We start from the raw sequence: 24,845 nt of genomic DNA on the forward strand, positions 1-24,845 counted from the left end.
CAGCAGTGTCCTTATGGTGAATCCTTTACCACTGAGTAACTTGGTGGAGGAGAGGTTACGCTGGATGCTGCAAAGCTGAACCAGGAAATGGTAGAGTCATCCCATGACTTACAAGAATGGATGAATAGAGTAGCATACTCTTTGGAAGGTAATTTCTCTCATATAACAATAACCATCTATCCTCTACATGTATGAGGTCAAGACCACCTTCATTTCTCTAAGCCTTGGTAACTGGGACCGTATAACCAGATGGGATTTATTATCATATAGATTAGGTTTGGCTTTCATGGGAAATGGCCTATGCACAAATGTGCCAAGTGTGTTTTGCTACTTGTTTTTGAGCGCCTACCTCATGGTGGATATAAATGGATATAAATTATCTGCAAGAGTCTATGTAGACTTTTGCATACAATTTGATTAAGGAAATTGCTCATACCACAAGTAAAGGATATTAAATTGACACAGTTTACTCTTCCCTTTCATTTAGTTGTTTTTTGAGTGTGCCGAATGTGCAGAAAATCCCACTTTCTGTTATTTATCATACTGTCAGTGAGTAAGCAGGCTTCCTTTGAAGTTTTCAGACTCCTGTTCCAGTACATTCTCTGTGTGTGACAGTCTGTATTGGGATGCCATCTCAAATTAATTTTTTCATTCTTATTAAACAAATGTGTTAGAAGTAGACAGGAGACAGTTCTATGGAATCTGGAACATGGAATGAATAAGGAAATGTCTCTCTGGTTATACTTGGAATCAAGATATTTTCAAAGTTAAATCAAATTATAGCACTTATAACTGTTTAAAGTGTACTTGTTCCTGGCACTGAAGAGCCTTTGGTTTCATAAAAGTTTGATGTATTCACTAGGAAATGTCAGTTACAAAACATGAGGAAATAAAGTTGTGGGTTAGAAAAAGGACTAATAGGCAGTGGCGGCTGGTGCTCCATGGGCCGGGGGGCGGCAGACGGACCACAACATACACCTCCCCCCTGATTACACCAGGCCGTGCACCATACACCCCCCGCACCACAGCAGGACCCCCCATACCCCCCCCCCAGACCACAGCAGGACCCCCCCCGGCTCACTCACCCTGCCTGGATGCGACCTCTGGACAAGGGCGGCGGCGGCAACTTCGGCTTCTTCCCTTCTCAGTCTTCAGCGTCTCCTCCGTCCTCCTCCATGCCCAATGGCATAGCTTCAAATTTCGGCCAATCGGGAAACGGGTCTCACAACCTGCTTCTTGATTGGCCAGGAGTAGGATCCTTGTAACAATAGCGAATTTTCATTTGCTATTATCACACAACTGGGCTATAATTACATGGCTAAGAAAAAAAAAAAGCCCCATTGAACTCCATGCATCCGGCGCCCCGCATGTAGATTAGGGGGCAAGACATTGGATAGTGGGGGCTGCGCCCCCAATACTCCAGCCGCCACTGCTTATAGGTCTAACATGTGCTAGTTTAAAGGATCTACTACCCATTCCATGGTCCCTGAGAGGTGTTGGTAGAAACTGCTTTAGGTGAAAAATTTTTTTTAAACCCAGGATTTTCAGATAGCACCTGGCAGACAAGGACAAGAAAAAAGAATACTCTCTATACAGTAAACTCCAAAGTCACGCAATTTAATTATTACTTTTTTTTTTTTTAAACAAGAACAGTAAACTAACCACGGCGCGCTTCAGTTGGCTGTTGACTGTACATGACTTTAAATACGCAATAAAGCCAGAAGTGTTCCTTGAGACCTGAAAACGATTTAGCAGGATCCTCTGAGGTAAACAGGTTGATAGAAATGCTGCTGTAGAATGTGGTTTTTGGTTTGCTATAGATCTCTTCCCATTTAAAGTGCATGGAAAGGTTGCAGAGGGATGCTTGCAGAAAAATTGTAATCTAAAATCATTGTGACCAGATTTAGTAGTATACCTAGTATATCTTGCAGCTGGGGGCAACCCCAAAAGAAAAAAAGATTTAAAGCAAAAAAGTGCACCATGCTGAATTGTGGGAGGGGCAGACACCATCTTCCCAAGTACAGAACCCTCAGTACAGATGACTCCTTTCCCAGTACAGACCCTTAGTAAAGATCTTCACCCCATTCAGTGGTAGTTCTGAGTGAGGAGAAGTCTTCCTTTTGGCCCTCTCATAGGACCAGAATAGGGAAGGAAGCTTCCACTCACCCTGAACTGCCATAGCCCCAGAAGTAGTAGGCGCAGATTCTCTGGCAGTGCTGTGGCTGGCAAACTTTGTTTGTTTCATTGCGTTATGCTGCAGTGTGGTGCAACATCCCCAGAGAGTCAGCTACCGGTGAGGACCAAATTCCCCTTAGTACGCCACTGAGCAGATGTAGTCTTCAGTGGTTCTTCTGTCTGTCTGTCTTTTTCTTGTATTGTATTAAAGAGGAAGTAAACCCTCTGAAAAAAAAATTTGAAAATAAAACCTGTAAAGACAAAGGCATAATGAGCTAGTATACATCGCATACTAGCTGATTATGAAATACTTACCTAAAAACGAAGTGCCGCCCGCAACAGAACGTCCGACCTGTTCGGCCATCCTGCTTCCACTTCCTGCTTCTGCTTCCTGCATGCGCACGGGAGCCGCCGGTCACGGCACAGGGCTCTGAAGGAAGGGCACGGGTGGCCGTTCCTTCAGAGCGCATGTGCCGATGACGTCACCAGCTGCATGCACTGTAAATATCTCATTAATGGTGCAAGTTTAGGAGATATTTATAGCACCTATAGGTATGCCTTAATATAGGTTTACCTATAGGCAAAGGTCTTTAAAGTGGGTTTTTCAACCACTTTAAATGTTAAAAAGGTGAATAACTTTACATTACACATTCTCATTCCTACAGCTACAGTTTACAGGCGGTCCCCGGGTTACAAATATCCAACTTACAAACGACGCCTTCTTCCAAACGGAGGGAGACAACAGGAAGTGAGAGGAAATCTCCCCCTAGGAAGGGAAATTCACTCCTGTAAGAGTTCTCATGGGAAAAAGGTGTCTCCACTGAAACTTTCTCACTAATTCTTGTTTTCACAACAACCCAAAATTTTCAAAATTCAGTTGTCATAGGGACAGAATGTGAGGTGAAATCTTCTGAACAGGGGCACAGACAGTAAAACAAATGGTACAGGGGTGTTACCCCTTCACTAAGCTATCCAAAAAACTTAAAAACTATTCTTGTGGCTGGAGCTAAACCTAAAAAATGTACCTGTTCCGACTTTTAAACAAATTCTACTTAACCACTTCCATACCGAGTCATGTAATATGACGTCGGCAAAGTGGTTGTACAGATCCGGGCCGCCGTCATATGACGTCGGCCCGTTCTAGCAGCCAGTGCGCGCCCCCGGCTCGTCCCTCGGACATAGCCCATCCCTGATCAAGGTAAACAGCCAATAAAAATTGGCTGTTTACCACGTGATCGGCTGTGTCAATCACAGCCGATCACATGAGCGGCTCCAGCACGAGCCGCTCATTCTCTCTGCAATGTGCGCCCCCGGGGGCGCGCAGAGCAGCGATCGGGGACGAGGCTCGTCCCTCGGACAGAGTCGATCCCCGATCTAGGTAAAGAGCCAATGAAATTGGCTCTTTACCACGTGACCGGCTGTGTCCAATCACAGCCGGTCACAAATGTCAACAGAGAACACGGTAACTAGCTGTCACCGTGTTCTCCTCCTCACACACTGATCCTGTGTGAGGAGGAGATTGTGGTAACGGCTAGTTACCGATTACAGTGCACGCTAAACACACTGATTGCCCCCCCCCCCCCAATAAAGAGCACCTGCCACTAGCCCATCAAAGTACCCGAGTACCTGTCACCAGCCCATCAGGTACTCAGATGACAGGTACTCGGGTACTCTGATGGGCTGGTGACAGGTATTCGGGTACTCTGATGACAGATACTCGGGTACTCTGATGACAGGTACTCGGGTACTTTGAGTACCTGTCAACGGAGTACCCGTCATCAGAGTACCCGAGTACCTGTCACCTACCCATCAGAGTACCCGAGTACCTTCCACCTGCTCATCAGAGTACCTGACGCCTGAAGTACCCGAGTACTTGCCGCCTGCTCATCGGTACCCATCACTACTCATCAGTACTCATCAGTACCTATCACGTATCAGTACTGATCATCAGTACCCATCAGTACAGTATCACCTATCAGTATCAGTACTACTCATCAGTACCTATCACCTGCCCATCAGAGTACCCGAGTACCTGTCACCTGCCTATCGGAGTACCCGAGTACCTGCCACCTGCTCATCAGTACCAGAGTACCTGTCACCTGCCCAACAAAGTACCCAAAGTACCTGTCACCCTTCATACAGCCACCAAGTCCAAGTCCAAAAAGGTTTATATACGTCCTCCGTTTAAACCTAAATACCGGTGTTATGGCAGCAGATAGCTGCCATAACCCTGGTATTTTTTTAAACGGTGGACGGTTAGCTTTCCGATAAGGGTGGTCCCAGCGGCGGATTCGCCGTGGGATCACCCTTCCAGGATGCCCTCACTTGACTCTATGGTCTTGGAGGGCCGGAGCTACGGAAAATGTTGTTGCCTAGCAACTGGTTTAAAGGTCCTTTTTTTTTTTTTTTTTTTTTTCATTTTATATAATAATTTTTTTTTTTTTTCTATCTTTTAGTGTACTTGTGAGATCTGAGGACTTTTTGACCCCAGATCTCACAAAAAAGAGGTCCTGTCGTGCCTATTTCTATTACGAGGAATGTTTGTTTACATTCCTTTTAATAGAAATAAAAATGATCAATTTTTTTTTTTTAAACGGTGTAAAAATAAAAAATAAATAAAATAAATAATAGTAAAAAAAAAATTAAAGCGCCCTGTCCCCGTGAGCTCGTGCGCAGAAGCGAACGCATACAGAAACCCCGCCCACATATGTAAACGGTGTTCAAACCACACATGTGAGGTATCGCCGCGATCGTTAGAGCAAGGGGAATAATTTGAGCCCTAGACCTCCTCTGTAACTCAAAGATGGCAACCTGTAGAAATTTTTAAATTGTCGCCTATCGGGATTTTTAAGTACCAAAGTTTGTCGCCATTCCGTGAGCGTGCGCAATTTTGAAACATGACATGTTGGGTATCTATTTACTCGGCGTAACATTATCTTTCACATTATGGAAAAAAATTGGGCTAACTTTACTGGTTTCTTATTTTTTAATTAAAAAAAGTAAATTTTTTCCAAAAAAATTGCGTTTGGAAGACCGCTGCGCAAATACGGTGTGATAAAAAATATTGCAATAATCTCCATTTTATTCTCTAGGGTCTCTGCTAAGAAAAAAAAAATATATAATGTTTGGGGGTTCTAAGCAGTTTTCTAGCAAAACAACTGATTTTAGCTTGTAAACACCAAATGTCAAAAATAGGCCTAGGCAAGTGGCTAGGATGCATGATGATGCTCCTTGGATGTTAGGCCCCTCTATATGGCTAGGCTGTGAAAAAGTCTCACACATGTGGTATTGCCATACTCAGGAGGAGTGGCAGAATGTATTTTGGGGTGTCATTTTTGCTGTGTACATGCTATGTGTTAGGAATATCCTATAAATTGACAACTTTGTGTAAAAAAAAAAAAAAAAAAAAAAGTTTTCATTTTTTTCCCACATTTTCCAAAAACCTGTGGAAAAAAATATGTTCAAACGACCCATAATGCCTCATAGAATATATACGTTGGAGTGTTTGCTTTCCAAAATGGGGTCATTTTGTGGACTTTTCCATTGTATTGGTGCTCTAGGGCCTTGAAAAGTGTGATAGGTAGTAAGAAAGTTTTATGTGTATTTATGCTCCTAGAACGCCTGAAGATGCTTCTTGGACGTGGAGTCTCTTTTTGTGGCCAGGCTGTGTAAAAGTCTCACACATGTGGTATCGCCATACTCGGAAGGAGTAGCAGAATGTATTTTTGGGTGTAATTTTTGCTGTGTACATGCTATGTGTTAGAAATAGCTTATAAATTGACAACTTTGTGGGAAAAAAAAGAAAAAAATTTTTTTTCTTAATTTTCCCAAGAATTGTGGGAAAAAATTACAACTTCAAAAAACCCACCATGCCTCTTACTAAATACCTTGGACTGTCTACTTTACAAAAAGGGGTCATTTGGGCAGTATTTGTACTGTCCTGACATTTCAGGGCCTCAAGAAAGGAGATAGGCCATCCGTACATCTGGTGTGATCAATTTTCAGTAATTGGTACCATAGCTTCTAGACTCAATAACTTTCACACAGACTAAATAATATACACTAATTTGGGTTAATTTTACCAGAGACATGTAGCAGTATACATTTTGGCCCAAATGTATGAAGAAAAATTAATTTTTTGCAAAATTTTATAATTGAAACAAAAAAAAAGTTTTTTTTTTCAAAATTTTTGCTTTTTTTTTCCATATATCATGAAAAAAAAAACCCCAGTTGTGATCAAATACCACCAAAAGAAAGCTCCATTTGTGTGAAAAAAATGATAAAAATTTTGTTTGGTTACAGTGTAGCATGACTGAGCAATTGTCATTCAAAGTGTGAGAGTGCTGAAAGCTGAAAATTGGTCTGGGCAGGAAGGGTGTCTAACTGCTCTGTATGGAAGCGGTTAAGAACAAACCTACAGACCCTATCTTGTTTATAACCCGGGGGCCGCATGTATTGTAGAAATTTGAAGTCCAGTATACATTTTTAGGAATGCCGATTCGTATTGGGTGAAGAGGGGTTGTAAGTTGATAATGCGCTTTGGATGGCACGCTTGTTTTTTCCACTACTCATTCCTTATTTAGATCTCATATAAACAAAGGGTCCCAACAGTCAGTGGGCCCTTAATGGTTTCTTCCACTGGGGCCCTGAAGGTTCTAGTTACGCCTCTGTGTTTTTGATGGTTTACTTGTGGGGCGCATGAATGTGTAAAACTGGAGTGCATTTAATGGGTTAATTAAGAGATAACTGATGTAGGCGTATTTTCTGTGTTTATGGTTTGCAGAACAGGTATTCATCTAATATGGATGAAGTAAAAAAAAAAACAAATCTATGTTAATTGACTAGGTTTTGCTGAAGATCTATATCGTGTTTAGTCATTTCTTTCCAGTAATTGTAGCCTCAAAGTGGAAATCTCTCTAGTAGGAAGCTTTTTGCTGCATGATCAGGCTCTGAATTAAGTAATGGAACAATGCAATCAGGTTTGGCAAGTTACTCGTATGCCTGTGATGAACACTGACACCCAGTGATCCTTCCTCGTACCTTTCTCGTATTTTCATAGTTACATGTAGTTACGAAATTTGTTTCTCAAGGCAAGAAGTCCTCTAAGGGGTGTGAAAGTCACATTCCTATGATGTAAAGGGAGTGGCTTTGTACAAATTACTACTTTGTATATCACCTGTCCTCAATGTTCGATGAGACACTAAAACCTCCCTAAAGGGCAGTTCTGTCTGCGAAAGTACTATGGGGTGTGTAAAGGAACAATAACAGTACTACGTGTATTATATGAAGAAGGATGCACCTGCAGGATTAGTTTATAAGAATTATCAGACAATGAACTTGTATGACTATAATTAGTTACGAAACCTCAAGTGCGTGTATATTAGTCACGGTTATAATGTGTTGTAAACCTGAAGTTCTGATTGAGAAATGCAAGTTTATATTATTTAGGTACTGTTTATTAATTTATTGTTCCTATGGCACTGTGTATACATGTGTCATGGATGATCACAGATCAAAGCGGATTTAGGTTGTTTTTTTCTATCCATGTGAAAATTATAGCTTAATGCAAATTTTACAAATATATGCCACTTTTTTCTTCTGTCACCTTTCCTTTAGTTTATTTGTGTTCTGTCTGTCCCATTCTATCCCAATGCCTATCTTGAAAAATGCTCCTGCAGATGTCCATGTGAATAACCAGATTACCAGATTAGACTTTACAGGTGGCCATTGCCTCCAGCTCAAAAAGGGATAGGTGAAATATTAAAGTTTTCACCAGACAGGAAGCAACAGGGAAATCTCTCAGTGGGGACTCCTATATCAGTGACAGTTCTAGTGTTGGGATTTCTTCTAATTTTGGGCAGATTATTTCCTGATGTGTGGTAAGAAATGTGGGGGAATATCCTCAGCAGGAACACAGATTGTGATAGAAAAAAACCTGTGAGGAGCCCTGACTTTTTCCTAGTTTAGCCAAAACTAGGAAAAAAGAAGCTTTTACTTTAAAGCCCCACATCTTTCGTAGCACAAAATTGCATCTTATCTTTATATGTTCCACTTCCTCATACGTTATGACTTAAGATTTTTTTTATATGATATAAACCAGGAATCAGAGTGGGGAATCTTATCTGTAACCTCCGTTTCTGTGTATCTAACAGATTCAGCCATATGAGAAGATTAAAGCCAGAGGCCTCCCAGAAAACATTTCTTCAGTCCTCAACAAACTTGTCGTCGTCAAACTTAATGGAGGTTTGGGGACCAGCATGGGATGTAAAGGCCCAAAAAGCTTGATAGGGGTCCGGAATGAGAATACCTTCCTAGATCTCACGGTGAAACAAATAGAGGTGAGTGCTGCCTGGGCACAGTATTAACCGGATACTGCACATTCTCTGTATTGACATTGAATGGATGATCTGCATGGCTTCAACTTATGGCAACTATTTCTTTGATGTACATTAATTACATTGTGTAGGAAATCCCAAACTAGATGAGATGATATAGCGCTTGCTGGTGTGTGCAGGGAGCTATAGGAGTAGGTATGCAATATAATATTTTCTAAAAATCTCTAAAACTTTAAAAAGGGCTGTACCCCTAAAACATAGATATCATAAAGGATAATAAGATTAAATAATTAATGTGCCAAAATCAAGTCCAACAATTCACAGTAACAATAAAGTGCTAAGTGAAATTCAAAATAGTTCATAGGTGACTCAGTGATGGGTATTCCAAAAAAGTGCCAAAAAGGAAAAAAGTGCAGGTGCTTGGTGCTGGATCCTCCAATGGACCAGGATATCCAATCATGCAGGTATTAAGGGTAAGATGTAAACTCACCAGATAAGGTGGGTCTCAACTACCTTACGGCAAAGAAACCAGTAATGCTTTGGTGACCCTCCAGGTCAGAATGATGGTAACTGCTGGGCTCCTATTCCTCTCGACCGGAATCCCCCAAGTGGGGTGAGCGGGTTTCTCCAGGTGCAATTCAGGGAACAAAAAGGACAGGCTCCGAATGGTGCAGTACCATTAAATTGAGTTTATTAAATAAAAAAGCTGACAAAGCTGGTAAAAGATAAAAAACGCTGTACAGAACCCTCTATTGAATGTCTGTAGCATGGAGAGCGGCTTGCGTTCCAGGCTAACTTCCGGGTTTGACGGCGTGCGTTCCACCTGACGCGCGTTTCGTCAGAGCGTAGTGACGTCTTCAGAGAGATTATTTAATCTTATTATCCTTTATGATATCTACGTTTTAGGGGTACAGGCCTTTTTAAAGTTTTAGAGATTTTTAGAAAATATTATATTGCATACCTACTCCTATAGCTCCCTGCACACACCAGCAAGCGCTATATCATCTCATCTAGTTTGGGATTTCCTACACATTCACTTTGCACTTTATAGCAGCTGCTCATCCAATACATTTATTTATTTTATAAAGTAGCCACATTGCCTATGTGATCAGGCACTCCTAGGCGCGAGGAATATATTCGACTGAATATATACTTTTGCAACCTTAATTACATTGTTAAAGAAGAATATCCAGCACTGACAGTTCAATGTAGGGGCACTCCACATCCTTTAAAGTGAATTGACCATCCAGTCTCCTTCTGCTAGTCAGCCCTACTCCTGTCTGTAATATGATTACTGCAGACCACAAAGGAATCCTTGCACTTATAGTTGACTTTTCTGTTCATTCCAATGTAAAAAACAGCTGGTTGGTAACGCAAAGCAGACCTGTCAGCAAGTCTGCAGGAATAAATTCCTGGCATGTCACAATAAATAGCTTGTCACAATAAAAAGTATACATTTTTTTTGTTCATTAAAAGTAGTCATTGAATTTGAGTCCGGTGTTAGAGCAGTACAGTGAAAAAATGTGTATTTTACTGGCAAGCAGCAGTTTCCCTGTCTTCCCTACCCCACTGATCACTCACTGGGGCTGTTGTAACATTGTAAGCTTTTAGAAGCTAGGAGGCCAACAGCAGGGGCCTGAACTATGTCAAGCATGTATAGTCATAGCCAAGTAGACAGAAGCTACTGTGGAGCCAGCAGGGTTTATATGGTTCAGTGGACCTGCTTCTTAGTACACCAAAGCCCCGTACACACGTACTGATTGTCAGCCGTAAATATTCGGCCAACGTCCGATCGGCCGATTGTCGGCTTGTTAGTATGATGCTTCCGACAACTGACTGCGACTTTTCGGCCGAACAAAATCTTGTGTGCAGGCTATAAAATTTTTGTTGGCCAACAAAGAACGGCCGATTGTTCGTCAGTCAGTACAGATTTCGGCCGACAAAAGCCAGATGAGCAAGACTGGGCATGCTCAGAGAAGAAAAAACCCACTGAAAGTAGACCAGAACATGACATCACTTCTGCAGTTGGTTGTTGTTGGCCGACAAAATTCGTGTGCAGTCTAGAGCACATTTCAACCAACAAAACAACACTGGACAAAAGACGGCCGATCGGTCGGCCAACAATCGTGTGTACGGGGCTTTAGTTGGCATTGACTGTGAATATTGCCTGAACAAAGATAAAACTGGTCTTCTGGAGAGAATTTTACTTTTTTTTTTTATTGTCATTCAGCAACTAGCTACACCTAGCCCTGCCCACCGCTTCCTGGACTGGCGACAGTACTGCTTCTGTTGCTGAAACCCTCCCACTGTAAGCTACAGTGTCTAGGATGGGAGCGCATGAGACATGAAGGAGGATTGTTTACGCTTGCCTATTACATGGTCGGTGTACACCTAGGGGTTGATTTACTAAAACTGGAGAGTGCAAAATTTGGAGCAGCTGTTCATGCTTCTAACTTCAGCTTGTTCAAAGAAAGCTTTGACAGAAAAAAAACTGGAAGCTGATTGGTTTCTATGCAGAGCTGCACCCGATTTTGCACTCTCCAGTTTTAGTAAATCAACCCCTTAATATGGAAAAATCTCTGAGGCCATTTCACTTTAATGAGGTACACGGGTAGAGTGGAAAAGAAAGTCCCTAAGACGCTGAAAGGTATCATTTAGAAAAGGCACCATACCCAACAATTCTCATGTAACAGAATTTTTAGTTTTGGGTGGCTTTCTTCTTTTAATTGCATGCAATAAGCAAATTTTTTTAGAAACCAAAAAATGCTTCACTTAAATGAAGCCAGCCAGCCTGTCACAATATCTTATTGGTTGCTAATCTTTTATGTAGCGTATTCATTATTTAGATAGTGTTTTTTTTTTGTTTTTGAAGGAACATTGAAAAGTAGCCTTTCGCACTACTGATTCTTTTTCTTTTATTGAATGTGTTTGAGAAGAGTGCAGAGACAATTTTATGACTTGAATTATTTGTTGTAGGATTATTGCACATAAATTCATTAGGAATTGCTGAAGTTCCTGAGACCTTATGTTTTAGAAGCGCTATTTTCTTGCCAGTGCACCATATAAAATTTACGATGTTTGTATTAAATTAAATATCTGTTTCTTTGCCTGAGGAAAATCTCCAAATACAACAGATGGTCATGGGCATGAAATAAAACTGCACCAACTGGGTGCCAGAAAAAAAATTGGATTCTTTAGTGAGACAGTGGGAGCCATTTAGCTTAAAGTTAGACCTTTTTGTTCTACTGCTGTGAAAGCAAAACCTCTTTTAGAAAGAAATTGTATGAATTTAAAATATCTGAAGCACTGTTTTGTGCTGGACTGTCCAGTCACAAATAGGACAAGGAACTATTAATTGGCTGTGATAGCTGGGTGCTTGTATAGTCCCCAGGATCTGGTATTCCTTCTATTTAGGCTTGTGCAAGAGCTTAAGGTAGAATCTCACTATGAGAGGCTAGACAAGTGTGTATGGACTGTCATAGTGACATTTAGGGATATTGTAGGTGTTTGCATTAAAAAAGAAAAAAATCATTGCTTATTGCAGGTTTGTATTGAACAATGAAGGCTTATTCATTAAGATAGTATAAAGAGAAATGAGGTTATGCTCATGTCGTTTCTAGTTACCAATCACATTCATCTGAAAAGAAAATACATTTTTTATTGATTACTGCTCTCTCCACATCTCATAGGTCTTTGTGGTCTTTCTGAATTAAGTATAGTAGCACACACTTGTACACTTAAATTTCCCATTACACTTTGCATTTACTACTACTCCTCTCACTTAAAACATGTCACTAAAATCAGGTAACTTCAAAAGGGAAAAAAAATGCTTATTTTAAATAATATAATACCTTGGTGGTCCTGCCCCACTGGTTCTTATGCAGGGACTTCCTGTTATAGGGTGCCAACAACCTCTTCGCTGTCTATTCTACTGCTACCTTGTCATATATTCTCCCAATAGAGAATACAAGTGGCTGTGCCAACACATGTTGCGCAAGAGTGTTCATGGTTGCCATCGTGTTGTGCAGTAGTTGCTGGAGTACATGTAGACAGGAAGTAGCTGAAAAGTTGAGATCAAAAACTCTGAGATTCAACATAGGATGGAAAAAAAAAAAGGTGAAACAAGCATTTAATTTTAGTGGTTCTAAAGACTCAAGGTTTTTTACTTTCATGCATTCTATGCATCTGTGCAGAAACCCCCCTAGACCCCATCATACTTACCTGAGCCCAATTGCGATCCAGCGATGTGCACGAGAGCCTCAAGTCTCCAGGAACTCTCCCTTCTCATTGGCTGAGACCAAAGTGGGAGCCATTGGCTCCCTCTGCTGTCAATCATAGCATGTGAAAGAGAGAGGGGCTCTGTGTGTAAATAGACACATAGAGCAGCGACTCAGGTGTGGGCCTGCTTGGGTGCCTCAATAAAAACTGCTTTCATAAAATTAAATCTTATTTAGTTAGGGTATTCCTATACTTTTAAAGTGGTTGTAAACCCTCACATATACCCAGTGAAGTGAATAGCCTCAGATGATACACAGATGAAACAAATCCCCCTTCAGAAGTGTTACTTGTAGATCTGCTGTCTTCCCCATTCTACACCCTTTGAAAAGTGCAGATCGTGTTAAAATCTTTCTTCATCCTTCAGCAGTACATAGGGGTGGGTGGGTGACTGGACTTGCACTGTGTGAGAGCTGTTTTGAGGAAAGGGACACCACCCCTTTGCATTGTCAAAGGAAGGAAGGAAACCTGCAAAACTGTATTCTGATAGACAAGCTCCCTGCTTATCTCCCTCCCTGACACACATTTTCATCTCATGTTATCTCATGTGTCGGAGAACTTGTCAGAAGTGACTGATGCTTATAACAGAAGAACGAAGCACCAGAGAGAAATGACACTTAGAGCTTTGGAGAGAGATAAGTGAACACTACAGATCTATGTGCTTAGCTAAAATTTCATGAATGGTGTTTACAACTACTTTAAGATACACAGAGCATGATTTATAATGCAGATGGGTATTTTAAATAATTTCTAGAAGCAAGTGAAACATCAATGTGGTCCTCTTCAATGTAGAGATTGCATCACAGTATATCCTTGCTAATTAGTCTGATTTATTTCAGCATCTATTGTTACAATGAAATGGCCAACAGTCATACACATTTCACAGTGCAAACCATTTTTGCAGGATCTCTGTGAGTCAGCTCCTTCTGGCATGAAATGTCTGTCATGTCCTTTTATAAACCATGTGATTAAATAAATTGCCTTACAGGGGCTCTGTCACAATGCTAAACACATGTAGTTTGGTTCTTATGAAAGCAGCCATTTCTTGATGGAACCACATGGTGGTTCCAGACCCATCAACCTCGAAGGAGTTGCTTTGACAGATTCTTTTTTAATTTTGGGGATTTTACAGTCAGTGGAAGTGCAGTGGATTGTTTTTCTGCATTCAATTCATTGGCTTACTTCTGCGATCACACTAATGCCAGGAGCCTTTTGTGTGGGTTGGATTAGTTGTCTTGCTGATGGTCCTGTGGCTTTCATCTGCTGGTGAAGCCAAGTGCCCATATACAGCTATGGTGCAATGCAAGTCACTGCCATTGTAATTTCTCAGTTCGCTTAGATTGCATTACTGTTTGCCACATGCCAGGTTTTGTTGTTTATGTTTTATAGCTGATTTGTTTTACATAACTACTTTGGAATACCTGATACTTATTTTTTACTTTCTCATCTATACAAGCACTTGAACATAACCTATAACACGGAGGTCCCTCTGGTTCTTATGAATTCATTCAACACTGATGAAGACACTAAGAAAATCCTGCAGAAGTACAGCCACTGTCGGGTGAAGATTTACACGTTTAATCAGAGCAGGTAGTGTGTGCGCCCAGGAATATGCCACGACTGTGACTAATAATTGTCTGGCCAAACAGTATATTTTGTTTATGAAGAACAAAACCCTTCAGCAATGTCTTTGGAAATTTCAGCACAATGCAAAGTGTTTTTTTTACAGACAATTTACTAGCAATAACAGTAATCATAGAGAAGACTTAGAAGAGAACCATCAGTCGGTATGATATAAAAAAAACTTAAAAAAAGTACCGTAAATCCTACAACAGTTGAGAGCTTTCAATAAGTATCCAGCATTGAGGAAAATTTAATTATGTGCTTACACCTAAAATTAAGAAAGTACGGTACTTAAAGCAGTGTTAAACACAAAACCACATAATGTAATTTTTTGCAGCTTACTAATCATTAGATAGGGCGGTTGCATTAGTTTTGTTTTTTTTAGGCTTTTTTTCCCCCTCTGGTGATCTGGGCAGTAACCCATCTCCTTTATTAGAATGCCTTTACCCTGGATGAGGGAGCACAGGGGGCACCTTTGGGCAGCAGAATTGTCAGTCTGAGGGTAGTGATCGATATACAAGCAGATTGAGATATTCTAACAAACTGAAACCAAACTCCATCTCACACTGCAGTTACTGTAACAGTTTTTTTTCCCCCTTTGGGATAAAGATTTTACATTAATAAAAGCTTATCATTGTAAGCACCTCTGTCAGTGGTCTCAACACTTTAACTCCTACATTTTGCTGGAGAACTTGCTAGCTGGATCACCAACTAATGCAGCCACCACCTCTAAGACCTGGTAAGCTGCAATGTAATAAATGTTTGCTTGAGGGTTTAATACAGTGGGGTCCCCCAGGGTTCTGTCCTGGGGCCAATCCTGTTTAATTTATTCATAAATGATCTAGAGGAGGGGATATCTAGTACAATACTAAACTAAGCATGCCAATATCTTCTATGCAGGATGTGGAAACCTTACAAGCGGACCTAAACAAAATAACGGGGTGGGCAACTACATGGCAGATGAGGTTTAATGTTGATAAATGTAAAGTAATGTACTTGGGGGCCAGAAACCAGAAAGCAAGCTACTCACTAGGGGGGGGGGAACCTCTGGGGGAGTCTAGGATGGAAAAAGACTTGGGGGTACTGGTAGACAACAGGCTTGGCAGTGGCATGCAATGCCAAGCAGCTGCAAGCAAAGCCATCAGAATACTGGGTTGTATAAAAAAGGGGATTGACTCCAGAAATAAAGAGATTATTCTCCCGCTCTACAAGACTCTTGTCCGGCCACATCTGGAGTATGCTGTCCAGTTCTGGGCACCGTTCCTCAGGAAGGATGTGCTGGAATTGGAAAGAGTCCAGAGAAGGGCAACAAAAATAATTAGGGGAATGGAGGACATCAGCTATGAGGAAAGACTACAAGCACTGAACTTATTCTCTCTGGAGAAGAGACGATTGAGGGGGGATATGATATCAATGTACAAATACTGTACTGGCGACCCTAGCATAAGGAACAAACTATTCAGAGAGAGGAGATACAATAAGACACGTGGCCACTCACTAAAACTAGAGGAAAGGCGGTTTAACCTTAAAGTGCGTAAGGGGTTCTTCACTGTAAGAGTGGTAAGGATGTGGAATTCTCTTCCACAAGCAGTCGTATCAGCAGGGAGCATTGATAGTTTCAAAAAACTATTAGATGGGCACCTTAAAGACCACAACATACAGGGGTATACAATGTACGGTTAAAAGCAAACACACACACACACATCATAGGTTGAACTGGATGGACTGATGTCTTTTTTCAACCTCACTAACTGTGTAACTGTGTATCTGTGTAACAGCTTTAAACCTAGTATTGGTTCTGGGCAAAGATGGTTTATGGCAAAATGGGGCTTTAGACAATATAGCAGCTTCAACCCCCACCCATCCCTATCCCTTGCTTAAGATTTATAAGGATTAAAACAAGCACAGGGAAGCCACCCCATATCTTATGTCTCTACTGGCATGGTCCACCTATTTAGACACCAACAATCTACAGTGCATTCTCCAGTGTGATTTGACGGGCAGATGTACAGCTTTGACCAATTGTGCTATCCCCTGGTTTACTGTAGGAGCATGAAGGTTGTAGCTGGGTCCCATGGACATCTGCCAGGGCCCCAAAATCTTGCCTAGTTTGCCTTGATGATTGCCTTTGCCTTGATGATCTGGCTCCGGTGCTGGAACAAGAAAACAAGCTGGATTAAAAGATTTTTCAGTTCCAAACACAAACAGGATTCTCCATTCATTAAGACACCGGGAGCTCCTCTCCTTTTGAAACTGATGCTGTTTGACATTACAGACCTCCCCATTTCCTGCAGGAGCAATTCAGGTGACCTTTTTGTGCGAGAAGCATCTCTCACACTGATAAATTGTAGTATGCATCGAATGCATTGACTATAGGGACCAATCCTGGCTTCAGTGCCTAGTGAGTCACTGGCATTGAAGGATGTATGCGGGAAGGAAATTCAGACTTTTTCAGATGTAAGTAAAATCTAAATGCCGCATCACTTGCTAATTTTCCATATCTCAGGAGGACTCCAGCAGTTAGATCTCTTTACAGAAAAATCTGAATTTCACTCCTTGTAGTCTTACTCCTGCTAAATTCTCCTCAATTTATTGGGAGAATTCAAAAAGGTAAGGGACTTAATTTTCAATATCAGGTGAGCAAAACTGGGAATGTATGGGTGCAGCGGTCTTCTTGCCTAAGTCCCCATAAGATATATTAAAAACATGTGAGTGATCAAGCCCCTGACATCCACCCAAAACTACTTGGTGGATTGATTGAGTCCATCCATCCACCGAATCAAAAATGATTTGATGGACTGTGGACTGATTATATATATATATATATATATATATATATATATATATATATATATATATATATATATATATATATATATATACATATATATATATATATATAATATATATTTTTTTTTTTACAGTAGATTACTGCCAAAGATATATGGAGCTGATATGTAAATGTGTACCTTGCATTCCATTGACAGACCTATCCTTTCAATCTTTACTATATGAAAGCTCTCAGCTAACTGGTTTTACAGAACATGATTTTCTACATAATCCCTAATAATAGTTCTTAAGTCCATCTCCTCTCTATCAAACAAGCAGCAGCACCGCTCAGATGCCCCAGTATATAGATCTGACCAGCTCAATCCCTGCTTCCAGGTGCTGGTTTGGCTTCGTATAGGCTTGATATGCAGTTACAACAGAATAAGGCCTTCCTGCACACGGTGTATGCACACAACAGTCCTGATCGTGTCAAAATTGCTTTATTTAATTTTCCTCTCCCGGGAGCTCACCCCTCTGTGTTTTACCCCATTTTAGGGCCTAATCATAGAGGCGCACATAGCTCTGAGTGTTTGAGTTAAAAGCATCATGAGCTATAGAGAAAACATGGTGCAGATGGGACTGTTACAAAAATCCAACATCTTTTCCACAGTGCCACCATCCTTGTGACTCTATGCAACACAAGAGACTAACAAACTGATGTATGCGAAGATATCACTCTAGAATGTGCCACAGTCATGAATTTGCTTATCAGTCCAGAAAGATTATATGGTATAATATGGACCACACTGGTAGAGTAGAAGTCACAGGACAAACCAAGAAGCAAAATAAATCAATATACAATGCAAATATTATTCAAACTAAAAAAAGCCATGTAATTAGACACTTAACACTGATTTTAAAAGTATTTTTTATTCCTAATGCGATTCAAAGTGATACTAAAGGTTTCATTTTTTTTTTTTTTTTTTTTTTAATAATATACATGTCATCCTTACCTGCTCTGTGCAGTGGTTTTGAACAGAGCAGCCCTGATCCTCCTTGGGTCCCCCGCCGGCGCTTTGGTCTCTTCCCCCCTGCCAAGTGTCCCCATAGAAAGCTGCTTGCTACAGACCACTTGTGCATGCTCGCTCCTGAGCCCCGCTCTGTCTGCTTAAGATACACAGAACAGGGCTCAGCCAAGCGAACGAAGCTTAAAAAAAAAAATAAACCCTGCATGAAGGTTAAAAACCTTCAGCCTTTACAACTACTTTAAAGTGGGTGTTTTTTTTTTTTCCAGACCTGCAAGGTAATGTCATAATGTGCTACTATGCATCGCATACTAGCACGTTATGTGAAACTTACCTTTAAACGAAGCTCTTCCAGTGCCGCGATATCAGCGCTGCAAGGGCTTCCATCTTCTTGCTTCCGGGTTTGTGGACTCCAGCTCTGTGACTGTGTGCAGGAGCTGCCAATTATGGTACAAGGCAAGTTTAGGAAATATTTACAGGTAGGCCTTTATTTAGGCTTACCTATAGGTACAAACTATGCAAGGGACTTTACTTACATACATAGTTACATAGTTACATAGGTGAGGTTGAAAAAAAGACAATAGTCCATCCAGTTCAACCTGTGTAGGTGTGTGTGGCTGTAATCATCTCACATAGCCCTTAATGTTCTGATCTTTGAGATGCAAGTCTAAGAGTCTTTTGAAAGCCACCATACTACCCTTCCTTTATAAAACCAATTGATGGGAGATATATCCCGCTAAATAAAAATAGAAAAAAAAAATATGTGCACTGGGAGTAAACTTATGTAAAATCCTTGGAGAGCATAGTGTGTTAGCTGAGCTTCATGGACATTCAAAAATAGATGGCACAAAGCATCTACACCTAATTGTAGCTTTTAAATTTGTTTGCGACAGCTAAAATAACTCTAATTCAAATCACCTTAGGAAGAAAGAAAAAAAAGTGAGGGGGAAGGGAAGAAAAAGGGGAGATGAAGAAAAGAGAGGAAAAATTGAAACTTCCATTATGTTCATGATTGTAGCATTGATAGGTGTATACAATTTTGGACGTTGGCACAGTGGAGGTATAAAAGCAGATACCCCCAGTGCTGGTTTTATTTGAGGGGAAAACACAGCAGTTGGCGAAGTAAGTGCAACTGTTCTTCCAAGAAAGATCAGCTGGAGGAGGGGTACTTGTAACCCGTCACAGCCTAACGACCTGCTAGATCAGTGCATCTTGACTGAAAATCATGCATGTTGTCTCCCTGTGTTCAAGAGCTTTTGTGTATGGAACACAAATATTTATATGAATTGGTCTTCCTCATCATTGTGCTTAACCACCTTCACATTTAGGCTGTTCATGTTTCTTTTCTTCATAGAAAATATGCAGTTCTCTAACACAACCCCATGTACTGTGTGTTCTCTTTTAGGTACCCAAGAGTAAATAAGGAGTCCTTATTACCGATAGCGAAGGACTTGTCTTACTCAGTGGAGAATGCGGAAGCCTGGTACCCCCCTGGTCACGGTGACATCTATGCTAGTTTTTATAACTCAGGCCTTTTAGACACACTGATAGGTGAGAAGAAAGAATATATTTTTGTTTCAAATATCGATAATCTTGGTGCCACTGTGGACCTTTATATCCTCAACCACCTCATGAACCCCCCAAATGGAAAACGCTGTGAGTTTGTTATGGAAGTCACAGACAAGACAAGAGCTGATGTGAAGGTTAGTACCCACAATGGATTTATTATCCCAAAATAACTGTTATTCTGCAGATTTTGTTGAACAAATGACTGCAGGTTCTGTTTTCTTATTAAATGTGATAGGAAGACTCAGAAAATACACATGTAACCTTTTATGTAAAAGTTTCCATCCTGCATTCGTATGTTCACTAGAAAATGTTTTCTGCTATCCTCTCTATGTATCCTTTATTATATTTTTTCATAGAGGTGGCTAATGCAATGTTTAATTCCCTTGTATTGTGAGGTTTAGTGACATGTTAGGTTGGATACCCAGAGGTTTCAAGTGGGATTTTTGTAAAGGATTTTCACTATTGCTTTTACTTTTTTTTTTTTTGTGGGTTTATGGTATTTAGACAGGTTGTAGGTGTTTAAATAGTCCAGCGCAATGTCTCTAGTCTGAATAATAAGAAGCTTATAAAACTAAGAAATATCTGAAGTGTTATGGATTACACTCTGCAGTTAATTTATGTAAACTACTGTAGCTGTTTTATATACACTGTATTACCAAAAGAATTGGGACGCCTGCCTTTATATACACACACACACACACACACACACACGAACTTTAATGGCATCCCAATCTTAGTCCGTAGGGTTCAATATTGAGTTGGCCCACCCTTTGCAGCTATACCAAACTTCAACTCTTCTGGGAAGGCTGTGCACAAGGTTTAGGAACAATTAGAGACAACCCCAAACTGTTCCCTCAAAGTGGGGAGCAGGAAATTGTCCAAAATGTCTTAATATGTTAATGCCTTAACAGTTCCCTTCACTGGAACAAAGGGGCCAAACCCAACCCCTGAAAAACAACCCCCCCCCCCACTATAATCTCCTCTCCACCAAATGATTTGGACCAGTGCACAAAGCAAGGTCCATAAAGACATGGATGAGCGAGTTTGAGGTGGAGGAACTTGACTGGCCTGCACAACCCGACAGAACACCTTTGGGATAAATTAAAGTGAAGACTGCGAGCCAGGCCTTCTCGTCCAAACTAGTGCCTGACCGAACATATGCGCTTCTGGAAGAACTGTCAAACATTTCCGTAGACACACTCCTAAATCTTGTAGACTGCCTTCCCAGAAGAGTTGAAGTTGTTGTAGCTGCAAAGAGTGGGCAAACTCCATATTGAAGTATTGTAGTTTACCCTCAATTAGGTCCTTGTATTTCTACGCTTGCTTTCTAATCATTTTTAATGCTGCCAGTAAGAGCCATCCACAAAACTTCTGTCCTTGGGTGACCATGAAAGAGGCGTCCTCACCCTAATTAGCATGGACTGTGTAGTTGTGTTGGCATGTTCAGGCTGAGCCCTTTCTGTGAGGTCCGTCTACTCAGAGTGGACCCCACTGTCCACCACAAGATGCTCCTACACAGAGAGCCATGCCTGGCTTTTTGTTGGGGAAAAAAATGGTTAAAAAAAAAAGAAAAACAAACTTAATTTTTTTGGCTTTTTTTTTTACATACTGTCACCAACGAATGTCCCTGATCACTGCCACACCAGTCATTTGGTGATGCTGAACTGCTCTGGTAACAGTATGTAAGAAAAGAGGTTATGAAAAAATATTTAATTAATTTTCCAAAAAGGGACAAAAAATATAAAGAAAATGTGGTAGACTTTCTATTTTTAGGGAATTGATGCGCCCAAACCCAGAAAGAGGTTTAGACGGCTAACTAGATAAGTCTCTAGTCACTTCATTCAGGAGTCTCTGGTAGTTCCATTGATAGAGGTTTGCAAGGTTTCGAAGGAATGCGCGTCCCAAGGTAAGTGATATAGTCATGTTTGAGTGTGAAAGGGAACTCCGCTGAAGCGGAGTTAGGACATGGCGGGGAAGGGAAACATTCAATATTTCTGATTTAAAAGCATTGACTTTAAATTTGCTAAGGTTGCCAACTCTTGTGAATTCTTGCATGACATTAGGGAGGCTAATTGATGGTTGCGTCAAACAGGAGAAGGTTGTCAGCAAAAAGAGCCAGTTTCTGAGAACATTCAAACATGAAAGTGCAAACACTAGGAGGCAACCAGGCTGAGCATGCTGACCATAGATCAGAGCGAATGCAGCTGATCCTGCACTATCCAAAAATGAGGCATATTCATTACAATTATAATTTTTGTTGTTTTCTAGGCAGGCTATAGTCATTTTATTATTTTAAACATGGTATGAAAGTTTAATTTTTTTTCTGCTTAGATTTGCTGATCTTACTTGTGGGTTAGTTGTTCTCCTGGCCATACACTCAGTTATCTGGACTGATCATAGTAGTGAAAAGATCAGTCATTCTTTTGGTGGTCGGTAAATGTGCTACAGTTAATGGTGGTGTTTCAGTTTTTCCAGAAAACAGAAGCCAAATAAAAAAAAAAAAAAAAATTAATATGCCAGCTGTGCTGCTCAGTTATATCTACATCATGAGGGATTTCCATGACAAATCTGTCATAACTCTCAAGAGGTTCTAATTTCTGTCAGCTCCCAGTAAACAGAGTAACTGTCTGCAGCAGCGTGAGACTATCCACAACAATGGCAGCTGCCTGGAAAGTGTGTGGAGAAATGTGATCAGATTATGAAGTAGGAAGTCATCTGACACTCCTCCTGGTGTTTTGCAGCTCTTGGCTCTGGCTTGTGTGGCTTTACCACAGCTCCAACTCTACAGAGGCCCATAACCTTTGTCAGCTGTCAGTTACAATTAGATACAAGTGACATTCAACCACACTCTGAGGGAAAAAAATCCAATTTCCACAAAAAATGTCTACCCCCTCCATCCCACACACCGCTTCTATACTTCTACAATGTTTCCCTATCCTATGGCAAGGATCATGTGATGGCCAAATGATGGTCACTTATGGCATCCAACGAGTGGGGTCTGTGTCGGCAGTAAGCTACATAGACATTGCAGTCAGGACTGTCCCAAAGCAGGTAGGGTTTTTATTATTATTTTTTTTTTTTTTTTTTTAACTGGTTCTTAGGTAAGGTCTAGTGGATTAGGTAAGGAGATATATATAATTTTTTTGTATTTGTATCCATATATTAGGCTATAGTGTTTGATTTTTTGGAAATCGGAAGTGAGTAGTGCATCTGCTGTTGATGTAGACTAGAGCGAATTGCCAGCTGGGAGTGACATTGAAGATTAGACTGTGGAAACGTCTATTGGTGTTGAATCCTCATGTGCGCGATGGGTCTGACAAGATTTTACAATCAATAGAGCTGAGAGAAATGACTGGATTTGGCATTTCATTTTCATACCATTCATCTCTGGATCTTCAAGTATGGATATTTTTGTCCTGAACTGTAAAGCCCCGTACACACGGACCTGAATGTCGCGAGACATCGGCTGGTCCTTTAAAAAAAAAAAAAATCCAACATTCGACCCCTGTGTATGTCAGCCGGTCCGACAGAAGCTGGCCATTTGGCTGACTTCTGTCGAATGTGCATGCTTGAAAACCAGCAGCCGGTTGGCTGAGAGCGCTGACCGGAGTTTTCTGTTGGGTGTGGCTGTCTCCGTCAGAACACAACAGCTCAACAGGGGAGATCGCTGTACTAACGTCAGTGTAAAAATAGCGGCTCCGACCGGAACTGACAGTTTTTTTTTTTTTTGCATTGAACCCCCGATGGGTTGAACGCAAAAAAACTATTAATGTGTACTAGGCTTAAAGGTAATTTTACTATCCCTAACTATGTCAGATAAGCAGCAGTTAGTTTGCACAATCCTCCCTGGCTTTGGGCAATATTAGGATGTTTCTATGTGTAGATGCTGCAGTCTTGACATTCGGCATATCTCCCAAATCTTTCAGATGGAAACAAGAGACGCCTATTAGCAAAAGTAGGCATAAGACACACACCCTGCCACTCCCCCTTAAAGCAGAATTATACAAAAAAATTATAATTAAACCCACAAGAGCTTTTTTTTTTCTTAACCACTACTATTCTATTATACGGTCTTTTGAAATTTCCAAATGTAGCAATTTAGAATTTGAATGTAAGGTTTAGCATTGAGAAGCACCTTTTGAAAGATAAATAATGCATTTTTTATACAACTGTATAGACCAGACCAAAATGAGGGACAAATGAGGAGGAAAGAGGGACTTTGTTCCAAATTAGGGACAGTCCCTCAAAATCAGGGACAGTTGGGAGCTGTGCATAGGTTCATGTCAGTTTTAGAAAGATGGACATTAGCAGTAGACTGGGTTTTGAAGCTAGAAGATATGTTAGTGTTTTGAAGCTATAGGTTAGACATAAGACAGTCTTTTGGACCTTGGACCCCCAGGGTGTCCTATGACTACATGCTTTTGCTAATAGATATCACTCGTTCCAATCTCAGAAAGTTGGGCAGTATGTATATGTCAAAATGTATTGGCGTTAATCGTCAAAAAATACCTGCGCAAATGTCAAAAAAATTTGTGTAGAAGTGTAAATCCTATCTAAATAAATATATAGGACAAATCCATAAAGTGCAATATATAGGTGTGAACCATATAAAAGAGCTGCAGCTGAATCGTAAAAAACTTATGAATGGTATAAATACACCTAAAAGGTGTACAGAGCCGCGCTCATCTAAAGGGCACAGTGTAATTGATAATTGTCAAACATTGTGAACCATTGACAAATAGGAGTATGAATATAAATATAAAGTGCATAAACAATTAGTGAAAGTGCATAAACAGATATAAAGTGCATCAGCAATAGGTGGGTGAATCATAAATAAAGTCCCATACACCAACAAGGTTTAATACAGTCTCTAAAGGATGATTCTCCCCAGGTAATCAAATCTTCTTTCCCTTCACCACATGGACACCCAATGTGTGGAAATGCTTACCAGAAGGCACTGACCCCTTAGTTATAGGGGGTCAATGCAAGCAGAATAGTAATCCGAATCCAGAGTAAGTCTTAGCCCTCCTGAAGGATCCACCTTACAATCGCCAGTGTACAGATATGCTCCACA

General features: G+C 40.7%; 1 protein-coding gene across 2 annotated transcripts in view; it reads left to right on the forward strand.

Moving 5' to 3' along the window:
* Window positions 1-24,845, forward strand: part of UGP2 (UDP-glucose pyrophosphorylase 2) — a 241,091-nt gene that overhangs the window by 177,708 nt on the left and 38,538 nt on the right. For both annotated transcript variants that reach the window (XM_082250159.1, XM_082250158.1), the window contains exons 4-6: window positions 8,328-8,513; window positions 14,242-14,375; window positions 19,608-19,905. In XM_082250159.1, the coding sequence (XP_082106285.1) occupies window positions 8,328-8,513; window positions 14,242-14,375; window positions 19,608-19,905 (618 nt within the window). The remainder of the gene's footprint in view (window positions 1-8,327; window positions 8,514-14,241; window positions 14,376-19,607; window positions 19,906-24,845) is intronic.

Source organism: Pelophylax lessonae, assembly GCF_965119305.1.
Source record: "Pelophylax lessonae genome assembly, chromosome: 3".
Lineage (NCBI taxonomy): Eukaryota > Metazoa > Chordata > Amphibia > Anura > Ranidae > Pelophylax > Pelophylax lessonae.